This window comes from Quercus lobata, chromosome 5 (genome assembly GCF_001633185.2).
Source record: "Quercus lobata isolate SW786 chromosome 5, ValleyOak3.0 Primary Assembly, whole genome shotgun sequence".
Classification (NCBI taxonomy): domain Eukaryota; kingdom Viridiplantae; phylum Streptophyta; class Magnoliopsida; order Fagales; family Fagaceae; genus Quercus; species Quercus lobata.
Window position 1 is genome coordinate 46,869,657 of NC_044908.1, and position 12,810 is coordinate 46,882,466.

The 12,810-nt window shown below is 35.9% G+C and overlaps 1 protein-coding gene across 2 annotated transcripts; it reads left to right on the plus strand.

Moving 5' to 3' along the window:
* Positions 1 to 3,699: 3,699 nt before the first annotated feature.
* On the plus strand, positions 3,700 to 9,927 carry LOC115988827 (probable inactive dual specificity protein phosphatase-like At4g18593). 2 transcript variants are annotated; one of them, XM_031112447.1, is made up of 3 exons: positions 3,700 to 3,981; positions 9,123 to 9,468; positions 9,556 to 9,927. In XM_031112447.1, the coding sequence occupies exons 2-3, from the start codon at positions 9,159 to 9,161 to the stop codon at positions 9,708 to 9,710; spliced, it is 465 nt and encodes a 154-aa protein (XP_030968307.1). In that variant the 5' UTR covers positions 3,700 to 3,981; positions 9,123 to 9,158; the 3' UTR covers positions 9,711 to 9,927. The 2 variants fall into 2 exon arrangements, with proteins under 2 accessions (XP_030968307.1, XP_030968308.1); XM_031112448.1 differs by lacking the exon at positions 3,700 to 3,981 and adding an exon at positions 4,659 to 4,779.
* Positions 9,928 to 12,810: the final 2,883 nt, after the last annotated feature.

Below are 12,810 nucleotides of genomic sequence, written 5' to 3' on the forward strand. Positions count from 1 at the left end.
CCAATCCGAGGACTGGAAGGTGTCCAAGGAGGGTAAACATTGTCAAGAGAGCCTATGTTAGCAAATGAATAAGTCAATTTTGATCATAACGGCCCAGGGGGTTGTGCCGAGGATGAATGTCTCCCCGGCTAACCAAAGTCAAGGTTCGTAGAGGTGGTCTGCCATCCGAGTGAATGTTCTAGGAAGTTCTGTTGGCACTGATAAGTATTGCAGAAACAAAGGACATAGGGGAGTCCTAAAATATCTAAGGAGAAAGCTGCTACCACTACATTAAATGTTCTGCAGCTAACTCTCTGGTCGCATTAATGTGGAGGTGATATCTGAACAATGGTTTTGAGCCTTACAGCTACTACCTAAAGATTTCAGGAGAGGGCTAATGGGACAGGTATCAAGCACCCACCATCTGGTCTGCACTTGGAGGGTAGAGATGAAAAGGGAAAAGATTATAAAAAGAGAGTGGAGCAATGAGAGAGAGGATCGGAAATTTGTAAGAGAAAACACTGTAGCAGCTTGAACCATATCTGTAACCATTTTCAATCAATATATACTAGAACGGACTTCCTCAGATTGTGCCGATGACAAATTTACTCAGATAACTCCAGTCCATTTCTGTTTGATTATCTTTTAAAATCCATTTTAACTGTTATCACATTTATTAGAGCCTAGTTGTTCAACCTACTCTCTACAAATTCATTGTACTGGACTTATTGGGCTTGGATCCAATCATACTTTGGGTTTAGGGCTAAAAACGCGTCCTTACAATATATATATATAAAGAGCCTAATTGTTGTCCATTTAATGTTTTTATTTTAAAAAGCTTGGGTCTTTAAAGAATATGTGTAGGCTACATGACCTTGTAGTTTAGAAGCCTAAATAATTCGATTGGCTTATATTTGGGCATTTCCTCCAATTTTGTGTAAATATGAGATGTTATTGGGAAAGCCTATTATGTGAGGAATGAGAGAAATGATGTGGGCCATGAGACTTGATTCATTGAAGAAAATATATGGGTTTGAGTCTAATGTGTGATACAAGAGACACACGAGCTATAAGCCTATTTCATGATATAGATTTCCTACTTGCTTCATTTTCGGAGTTGTTTGTCTGCTTCATTCTTTTTTCCCGTATTTTTTAATTCTTTGAATAGATTGTCTCTTTGTCATAAGGTAGGTAGTCCACATAATTCATATATTCCTTGTGCAAGCTGTGATATTTTTTTATTCTTTGCCTGGCACATCAGTTTAAAGGGGTTCTATCAATAAAGAAGATTAAGGCAAGCATGGCAGTTGTGAATTCCATGTATTTGTAAGATATAGCATGTTGTCTGGGTGCCAAGGAAGCAGGTACGGAGCTATTGTTGAAGGTAGGGGGCAATGGCCCCCAGATTTTTTAAAAAAAAATGTTAGTATATATATAATATACTACTTTTAGCAATTTGTTTCAATAAAATTGCACTTTACCCACTCAACAATATTATTGATATTTTTAAAAGCTAAAAAAAAAAAAAAAAAAAAAAAATTAGCCCAAGCCCAAATAACACCCCCAAAACAAACACACACAAGACACACACAAAAAAAAAATTAAAAAAAAAAAAAAATCCTTAGCCGATTCTAACTAGCCTAGGATGGTTTTAAAACCAATACGGTGAAAGAACCGAAAAATGAATTCATTATTGGTTTTTTGATTGAACTGGGTTCTAATCGATGGTCGAACTGGTGACGTCATAAATAATTTAATTATTAATTTTAAAATAAAATATATATATACTTTAAGTTTTTAACTAAAAATATTCAAGTTAAACATATATATAAAATTTAAAAAATAATGTGAGTTTAGTTTTCATGTATTAAATTTAGGAAATAAAAATAACAAAATCCATGACTCATATATAAAAGTTTATAACTATTAAAAATCAAATTAACAATATAATATATATATATATATATATATTATTATATATTTAATACTTATATATATATATACTAAGTACTGACATGGCCTCCTTCTTCTTCTTTTTTCTTGTTTTTTTTACCCTTCACTTATATTTAATGAATTATCCTGTAAAAGTTACTTTGCTTCTTTTACTATCTCATCACTAGATTTTTTAACAATTACTTTTACTTACGGTTTTCACATTCTCATAGCCACACACACATTCCAATTCTTTAAAATAAACTCTACATGGCTCTAGGAGGTGGAGACAAGACATTGAAAAAGAAAAAAGAAACACTCTCATAAGTACTCAACCTACCCCACTTTTTTCAAACTCTCATTTCTCCTTCCACAATCCACATCTCTTTTTGTTTTAGACGGTGGCTCTTGAAGTCTCTCAAACTCTCAGAGTCTCTCATGTTTCTCAAGTCTGCTGCAAATTTCAAAATAAAAAAATTTCAATAAGTTGAAGCTGCTAAGGTAATCCACAACCCAGCTAAAAAATAATCGAGTATCACATTTCAATTTCTAGTTCTTTACCTCATTCTATCTTTCTCTCTCTCTCTTTTTGAAGTTTTTGCATTTTCACGGTCTTGGATCATCATTCTTATAGTTTTTGCATGAGTTTCGACGTATTCTCTAGAATCGGTTCACCCATACCGGCTTCCCGATTTCCACGGTTAACCGGTCGATTCTCTATTAATCCTGATTTTTTTTTTTTCGGTTTTTAATTATAACTAAACCGGATTAATGGCCGGTTTTCGATCGAACCAATCAAACCGTCCGATCCGGTCCAATTTATAAAACTATAAATATAATATACTATTTTTAACCATTTGTTTCAATAAACCTCTCAATAATCGAGTATCACATTTCAATTTCTAGTTCTTTACCTCATTCTATCTTTCTCTCTCTCTCTTTTTGAAGTTTTTGCATTTTCACGGTCTTGGATCATCATTCTTATAGTTTTTGCATGAGTTTCGACGTATTCTCTAGAATCGGTTCAACCATACCGGCTTCCCGATTTCCACGGTTAACCGGTCGATTCTCTATTAATCCTGATTTTTTTTTTCGGTTTTTAATTATAACTAAACCGGATTAATGGCCGGTTTTCGATCGAACCAATCAAACCGTCCGATCCGGTCCAATTTATAAAACTATAAATATAATATACTATTTTTAACCATTTGTTTCAATAAACCTCTCAATAATCGAGTATCACATTTCAATTTCTAGTTCTTTACCTCATTCTATCTTTCTCTCTCTCTCTTTTTGAAGTCTTTGCATTTTCACGGTCTTGGATCATCATTCTTATAGTTTTTCATGATGTATTTGAGGAAAAAAATGCTTTTTTTTTTGTCTTTATGCTACAAAAAATGCATGAATTTCGACGTATTCTCTAGAATCGGTTCAACCATACTGACTTCCCGATTTCCACGGTTAATCGGTCGATTCTCTATTAATCCTGATTTTTTTTTTCGGTTTTTAATTATAACTAAATCGGATTAATGGCCGGTTTTCGATCGAACCAATCAAACCGTCCAATCCGGTCCAATTTATAAAACTATAAATAAACCGGATTAATGGCCGGTTTTCGATCGAACCAATCAAACCGTCCAATCCGGTCCAATTTATAAAACTATAAATATAATATACTATTTTTAACCATTTGTTTCAATAAACCTCTCAATAATATTTTTAATATTTTTAAAAACTATCCAAAAAAAAAAAATTACCCCAAACCCAAATAACACCCCCAAAACAAACACACGCAAGACACACAAAAAAATAAAAAATCCTTAGCCGATTCTTTTTTTCTTTTTCTTTTTTTTCGGATGGGATTCCTGGAATCCTTAGCCGATTTTAAGTAGCCTAGGAGGCTAGGAAAAGGAAAAAAGAAAACCTAACTTACCAAATACTAGGACCTGGGAGTGGGCGGGGTGGGGCAGACGGCAGCGGAAGCAAACCAGAGCAGAGCAGAAGCAAAGTCGCAGACCAGATCAGCACCACGCCGCCGCCGCCAGTAAACCGCAGCACCACCCAAATTTGGTATTTATATCTAATCTCTCTTTTTTTGGATGATAATATTTTATTCCTCTCATATATGAATCTCTAGAGACTAGTGCTTGGTTGATTTGATGATATGAGTTGTGAAAATAAAAAGAGAGGCAATGAGGTAGAGATGAGATTGAGAGTTCCACACTCTCCGAAAATAGAACAGTGGTGTGTTTGTTATCGTTGTTCTAGTTGTAAAAAGACTGTATAAAAATATGTATAATATTGTGACAAAACTTTTGCCATAGCTTATGTGAGGTTGTTTTTGTCCATGTGACTATTTTTTATTAAAAAATTATAGATATTTTATTTTTAAAATAATTAAAGAGATTATGGGTTTGTTTTTAATCCAATTATTTTATTGAAATTGAAAACTTTTTACTGAAAATACTTTAAATAAATGTAAAAGTTAACTGAAATAGTATAGTAAAACTCATAAATAATACCAAAAAATACAGTAAAATTCATAAATAATAGTAAAAATAAATTAAATAGTAAAATAAGTTAGTTTTTTAAATTTTGCCAAACACACTATTTGTAATTTTGAAATTTATTGGTTAGTTGTTGAGTACTTGTGTTGTGTGCACAGTACTTGTGTGTATTTGTCTCTGTTGATGATTGGAATTTCATAATTTTTTTTTTTGTTTATAGTTTTGCCCCCTAACTCCAGTCCTAGTTCCGTCCCTGTAAGGAAGGATAAGAAAATGAGGGTAAAAAGTTTCAAATACTTGTGCCACATTGAAATAAGCCTTTGCAGAAGATGTTTCCCACTATCCAATTGATTGATTGGAGGTAAGTTCTATGAACGGGTGCCAATGAATTGTGGAACTTCAGTACATAAGAATGGGTGGAGGGTGAGGTTCTAGGTTTAAAAATAAAAATTTCTAGGGTGAATGTGTTACTTACCAATTATATAAAGAAAAAAGAAGTTGATTTGGTTTTGCCTCTTCCTCGTAGAAAGACAATTAAACAATTCCCAATCATGGGCCTTATATGAATAGGTGTTTCTAATGCAAAGAAGGAGGAGATGTTAGCATATCTAAATTAGCCATGGCAAGTAGGAAATCTTTCATCCAATTTCCTTCATTGTATGTTAGGTCTTTGGTTCTCACCAAATAGAAATCTTTGCTTATGAAAGTTCATCAGACATCTCTAGCGTTATGGTGTAGTTAATATCTAAGATTAGATGTCCTTCATTTATAATTTTTAATAGGCATGGTAGAATCAATTTATCACCATATATTTTGTTCACAGTCGGTCCCAATCTTAGAAAAGAAGGAGGGATGTGATAGGTTGATGACCAGCATGAAATTTAGTCACTATTATTATGAATGGATTTTTTTTTTTGATAAATAATAAAGATATATATTGAAGAAAACTACCTTATGCAGAAAAACATAAGGCAGAGAGAAAAATACAAAGGGAAAAGAAAGGAAAAGATACTAAATACACAGAACAGTTTTGTGGGTGGTAGACAGATATTTGACTCAGTTCTTATTGCTAATGAGTGCGTTGATAGCAAGGTGAAGAGTAAGACTCCGGGGGTTATTTGCAAATTAGATATTGAGAAAGCCTATGATCATGTGAACTGGGAGGCTCTTCTAGATTTGTTGAAGAGAATGGGATTTGGGTTGAGATGGTGTAGGTGGATACGCACTTGCATATCTACAGTCCAATTTTCTGTCTTGTTTAATGGGTCTTTAGCTAATTTTTTTGGGAGTTTGAGGGGACTAAGACAAGGGGACCCGCTATCTCCCTTGTTGTTTCTGGTTATGATGGAGGTCTTTAGTAAGATGATGAAAAGAGCTAAAGGGGCTGGTTTACTTCGAGGTTTTAGAGCTGGTGGTAATCGGGGTGAAGGGGTTTGTGTCTCGCATCTTTTGTTTGCGGATGATACGATTCTGTTTTGCGATGCAGATGAGGAGCAGATTCTATATGTTCGGATGCTTCTTCTTTGTTTCCAGGCAGTGACAGGTTTAAAGGTTAATACGCTGAAGAGTGCATTGGTTCCCAATGGGGAGGTGCCTAATGTCCATGTTTTGGCAGAGATCTTGGGCTACTAGATTGGGTCTTTGCCTATGACTTATCTTGGTATGCCATTGGGGGTGTCCTTCAAGTCCTCTACTATTCGGAATCCTATCCTAGAGAAAATTGAGCGTAAGTTGGCCGGATGGAAGATGTATTTGTCTAAAGGTGGAAGACTAACTTTGCTGAAGAGCACTCTATCTAGTCTTCCTACTTATTACTTATCTCTCTTTACAATCCCTACGCATGTGGCCAATAAGATTGAGAGGGTGCAAAGGGATTTCTTGTGGGGGGATTCCAAGACACATTTGGTGGGATGGAACAAGGTGTGTGCACCTTTGGAATGTGGTGGTTTAGGAGTAAGGAAATTAACTACTTTTAATAAAGTCTTACTAGGGAAGTGGTTATGGCAGTTTGGGATGAAGGAGACAAGGCTTTGGAGAAAGGTTGTAGTTCTAAAGTTTGGGGAAGATTGGGGGGAATGGACTTCCAAGTTAGGTAGAGGGGTACACGGGTGTGGCTTATGGAGAAGTATACAAATGGGATGGGAGGAGTTTAGCAAAAATATTCGGTTTGAGGTTGGGTTGGGCGATAGAGTTAAGCTTTGGACAGATCATTGGTGTGGGGAGTCTCCACTTCAATTGTCTTTTCCGAATGTGTATGGGATGGCTTCCAATAAAGAGGCATCGGTGGCCTCTTCTCTTGAAAGGTTGGGGATAGAGGAACGGAGAAGCTGAGATGTTCATTTTATTCGGAGACCAAATGATTGGGAAATGGGTGGTGTGGCTGATTTTCTCCGCACCTTGGGTTCAAATCTACCTCCCATTGAGAATGGAGATCGTATGCGATGGAAGTTGACAAAGAACGGGGACTTTGATGTTCGATCGTTCTATTATAAGTTAAGAAGACCTTTGCCCATTACTTTTCCTTGGAAAGGTGTATGGAAGGTTAAGGCTCCTCGGCGTGTTTCCTTCTTTGTGTGGACTGCTATATGGGATAAGATCCTTACAGGTGATAATTTGAGGGGTAGAGGGTTGGTTTATGTTGATTGGTGCATTATGTGCCGTTGTAATGGGGAAACGGTGGATCATCTGCTTCTTCATTGTGGTAAGGCTCATAGGTTATGAAGTTTGGTGTTTAGATCTTTTGGGATTTCTTGGGTCTTGCCTAGAACGGTTGCAAATACTCTCTTTGGTTGGTGGAATTGGCTTGGAAAACATTCATCTAGCATTTGGAATTTAGCTCCTTTGTGCTTAATGTGGTGTCTATGGAAGGAGCAAAATTGGAGGACGTTTGGGGACTTGGAAAGCTCGAATGACTAATTAATGGCTTCTTTCAGTGGCTCCCTTTTTGACTGGTCTAGGGCTTGGGGAATCACCTCTAGTGACTCTCTCTCTATGTTCCTTAGCTCTCTTCTTTGTATTTAGTATTCCTTTCTTTTTTCTCTCTTCTCTTTCTTTCCTATCTGTATTTTTCTCACTGCCTTATGTTTTTCTGCATAAGGCAGTGTTCCTGAATATATATCCTTATTACTTATCATAAAAAAAAAAATACACAGGAAAGAGCTAAGGAACATAGGGAGAGAATCACTAGAGGTGAGTCCCCAAGCCCTAGACCAGTCAAAGGATTTTTTAAGGCTTTGTTGTTACTGTATGAGGACTGATTTCATTGGAAGATGAGGACAAAGGATTTATCATTGAAAGATCAAGCCTATTTAGATAATCCATTTAGCGGCTACCTTTTCATGGGATGGTATCTACTGAAGGATGAGAGTTTAATGTCTTTTATGAATTGGATGCATCATTGCTCCTAATTTACCAGGTTCATTGGGATTAGAAGGTTGCCTGGGGAAAGGTTGCATTTGTCCAACAAAGGCAATTAAATTTTCTGTCTACTTTCACCCAAATTTTGAGTTTTGATAAAGGAGTTAATACATTGTAACATCCATGAGTAGTAGGCAGCACCAATTGATGTATTATGAGGGGAAATAATCTTAAGATAGTTGGCAATATGCAAAAAATGCAACACTCAAAAGGAATGCGTGAATTTGTTGAAGTGAATTGATAGTAGCTGCTCGGTGTAAAGCTGAAACAAAATGAATATGAGTTGAAGTTGTCTAAAGGTAAAAAGGAAGCTCAAAATGAATGTGGGTTAGGCCATGACCAAACATGATTGCCAAGGATCAGATCAAGGTCATGGCCTTAGATAGGGTTAGCCAATCCTAAGTGGTTAGAATGAAAGCTTTTTTAAGCATTTTGAAGTTTCCTTTGAAAATTAAGCTTTCTTAAAGATATAATCTTGGGTGTGAGGTATTTCCGTATTTGATTTCCTGTATTTCGTTTCTGTTTCTCTGTGATTTTTTATTTGTATTTGTTTCAAGTACAGTCTGTTCATCATCGTGAACATGATGTACTTTTTTATTAATGAAAATATCTATTACCTATCAGAAAATAAGGTGTAGCAAATAACAGGTGCAGAGGTTTATTTGTTTTTTCACTTTGTTTTGGGTGGCTAGGTAAGGGGAGATGCAACGTCTTGTGCATGAATGATTTTCCGTGTTTCATGTGGACATGCTTCTGAGCTTGAGTCTATTTCCTTGCTGTATTTTTGTATTGAATCAGCTGTGTATTTTGTTATGGTTACCCTTCAAAATAAACTTGCTTTTTGCCTCTGTAATAGTTTTATGCACGGGACTACAACTGTTATCTCCATGAACTGGTGTCTACTTAAGAAGTAGTGATCTTTTTTTTTTTTTTTTTGATAAGTAAAAAAGGTACTAAATAAAGTGATCTATGAACATACATGACTCACTTCACTAGCATAAGTTCTTAACAGTTGAATTAATGTCTCAAGTTCCATGATTTGAGATATTTCTTACTGTATGAATTTCATAATTGGTCTCTTGCCTTTCCTTGGGGCCCCATCTTATGGTTAAATTGGTGAATTATCTATTGTTTTAAACTTAAAAATGAGCGTCAGGTCAAAATCTCCGAGCATGAATTTAGTATATGATCCTATCTATTTTGCTCTTAGTATACAGTCTTAACTAATTAAGAAGTCTTAGGAATGGTTTTCTAAATATGTTTCTCTCTCTCTTTGGGTATTGACAGTGCATAGGGCAAGGAACATCTGATAAGCATTAGCAAATGGCTACTTTTAGTAACTGCAATTTGGAATCTATCCAAAAACCTCAAGAAACATTTGATGATAATCATATGCCAATGGATGCTGCTGGTAACTCTAATTTGGAACCCGTCCAAAAGCCTCAAGTCATATACCGCTGTAAGAAATGTCGGAGAATAGTTGCTGTACAGGAGAACTTAGTTCCTCATGAGCGTGGTAAGGGAGAATCATGCTTTAAATGGCAAAAGAGAAGCAGTGATGCCTTGAAAAAGGAAAAGGAACCTGTTGAGTGCACCTCCATTTTTGTAGAGCCAATGAAATGGATGGAAACAGGTGATTTTTAAGTTCTTATCCTAATTTATTTCTGTACATATACATGTTCATAAAATAATAGCATAACACGGTTTTGGAATTGGCCAGTACAAGAAGGTAATGTGCAAGAGAGACTTCTGTGCATGGGCTGCAATGCCCGCTTGGGTTACTTCAACTGGGCAGGTATGCAATGCAGCTGTGGAGCTTGGGTTAATCCTGCATTTCAACTTCACAAAAGCCGACTAGATGAGTGCTATCTATGAAACAAGCCACTCTTATGGCTTTACAGCATAGTGGAAAATTCTAGTTATTATGTAAGTGAGAGAGGTTTGAGCTTTTGTTTTGTTGTTAGTTGCATATAGTTCATGAAAATAACTTCTTTTTTTCTTCTTTTTGTTTGCGATAGTTTATGAAAGCTTGGTATGTCCATTCCTCAATAAATACTACTTGAGTGGAAATATGCTATAATTGGTGATTAAATTGTTGAGAGTAATTACTTTCTCGTAGAGTATAAGAGGAGAGAGAGTCTGATTGGTCACAATAACAAGAGAGAGTGATTAAAACATGTGTTTTTTATTTTTACAACCCATGAACAGTAGGGTTGTATATATACAACCTTACCGTTTATAGTTGGCAAAAAAATTTAGGTATCCATACCCTGGTAAAGCCCTCTTTTAGTGTTTTGGTTGGTAAAATAGCAACTGGATGGGTTTTTACACCCACAATGCTAATGCTCTTAGGTCCATGTTCTCTCCATCTAAGTTTTAGGTCTATCTTTATTCTATCTAGGTTTTGAGCCTATTGTTATATTATTTAGGGGCCGTAGGCTTATATTCATGTTGCCTAGGATTGTTTATCACCTGTCTTGTTTTTTTGTCCTAGCCTTAGAGCCATTTTGACTTGTGTAGGGGCATTAGACATATATCTTATTGAGTCGGTAGTGGGGCTTTGGCTGATATAATTAATTTCTTCTCTTGCCTATTTCATAAATGCAAAACCTTCATCATAGTTTCGTTGAAAATCCTATGTAATTCGCATACCACCGAGAGTTTACAATGTCAAATTTGTATGCTCCCATCGAGAGAGAGATGTAGATTATAACAATGGAAATTGCACAAAATCAACATGAATCCTTTGTTTAAAAAAAATTCCCTTTATGGCATAAATACCCTATATTGTATTTAGGTAATTAAGTTTGGTTTAAGAAGTATTGACGCGGATATTGATACAAACATGCAATTATATATTACAATTCTAAAAAATTTAGACCACCACCAAGTGTGGGTATCTCGATTAATTAAAATATGTTTTAGGTATGTTTTTATTTAGTTATTGCATATTTTATAATTATTTAAAGTTTTCAAAAAATTAGTGTAAAATTTTTTTAAGTATTTTTAAAATAAATTATATATTTTTATAAGAAAAATATTCATTTTTCTCCCAACATATCAATACATTGAGAACATGTAGGAGTATTCATGCTGTCACACGTGAGGGCCTTAGGCACATTGACTTACTGGGTCCTTCTTACAAGTCAGTCCTTCGAAGTCTTTGGGAAATACTCTATCCGCTATATTTTCAAAATATTTTCACAACAAATACTATGTGGCATATTATTATTTATGGTTAAAAAAATAATTTAAATTATGAATTCAAATTAAGACTAGCAACAACTTGTCACCTAAAAGTTGTTGTGAAAGTGTTACAAAAATATTATGCACATAACATTTCTCTTTGTTTTATTGTTCTTTTGCTTTTGACATTGACATGCAATTAATAAATAATGTCATATAGATACACCCAAACCAAGTGGGAGCTTTCTTTGTTGGCTTTTCTTTATAGAAAGTTATACTTTGATTTGATTGGACTTATATAGATACATCATTTTTTTTTTTTTTTGAGAAGGAAGATTTATATCATAAAAACCAGGAAGATAGAAACAGAGAGGCTACAACAATAGGCCCCTAGGCCAGATACAAAGAGTCACTATGGACTAACAAAGAAACAGCAAGGGGAGAAACCCCATTCCACAAGCATGGAGATTCCTCTCTCCGAGCCAGCTGAGCCAACTCATGAGCAACAACATTGAAATCTCTACTTATGTGCTTAAAAATGCAGAACTCAAAGGAGTCACACACCAGTTGAATTCCTTGTAATATATGGCCTAACTCATTTCCTATGGAGTTATCATTCAAGGTTTGGACCACAGCGAGGGCATCACTCTCCAAAATGACTCGTGGCAAATGCATCTCTTGAGCAAGTAAAATTCCCTGCTCCATTGCTAAAGCTTCCACCTGGTCAACAGCAAATCGGCCTAGCAGATATTTACTAAAAGCTGCTACAACATGGCCAAGGCAATCCCTAATAATCACTCCAATGCTGGAATTCCTTCCTTGGTTAGATGTAGCCCCATCAACATTAACTTTGAAAACACCCTGAGGAAGAGCCTCCCACCTATTTTGAGAATGCCTTGGGGGAAGGATGTCTAAGGAGGCAACTACCTTTTTGAAGTCCTCTAAAGTGTTGATTGCCAAGGTCCAAACCTGAGATGGGGAAAGCAGAGAATCATTATGCACTAATTTGTTTCTGTTAGACCAAATGGCCCAAGATAATACAAAAAATAAATCCAGGGCCTGTGAGGTATTTGAATGATTTAAATGCAAGGCCATGTCTGAGAAAGACCAATGGTGACCTCGGGGAGGTTTGGGGCCATAAACTCCAAACAAGGGAGGCCGACTCACAATGGAGGAGAGCGTGATTGATATCCTCGGGTTCCAAAGCACAAATGGGGCCAATAATGCTACAATTGATCCCTCTTTTACTTATATTATCATAGGTAGCCAAACTATTGACACAAGCCCTCCAAGCAAAAATTTTAATTTTCACCAGGAGGTTTAAATGCCATAAATTCCGCCAAAGTTGTCTATAAGGATCCCCAGAAGAGCTTTCGTCCCTTTCAAAAGCATCAAGCATACTGTGGGCAACATGATAAGCACTTTTCACCGAAAATTCACCTTTCCTATTTACAATCCATATAAGTTTGTCTTCCGGCAAGTTATAACTTAACGGAATCTTCAGAATGGTTTCCACCTCAAAAGGAAGGAAAGTGGTACGAAGAACCTCTGCTTTCCACCATCTAGAGACCGGATCAATGAGAGATGAAATCATAGGAAATTCAAAATTTTGGATCTGGGGAGAGATAACTTTATAGGTGGAAGGTGTTGGGAGCCATCTATCCTCCCATATATGAATTTGCTTCCCATTACCTACTCTCCACCGAGTTCCCCGCCTTATAACTTCTAAACTACTATGGATGCTCCAGGAATAAGAAGGGGAAGAACCAAGCTTAGCATTTAATAGATT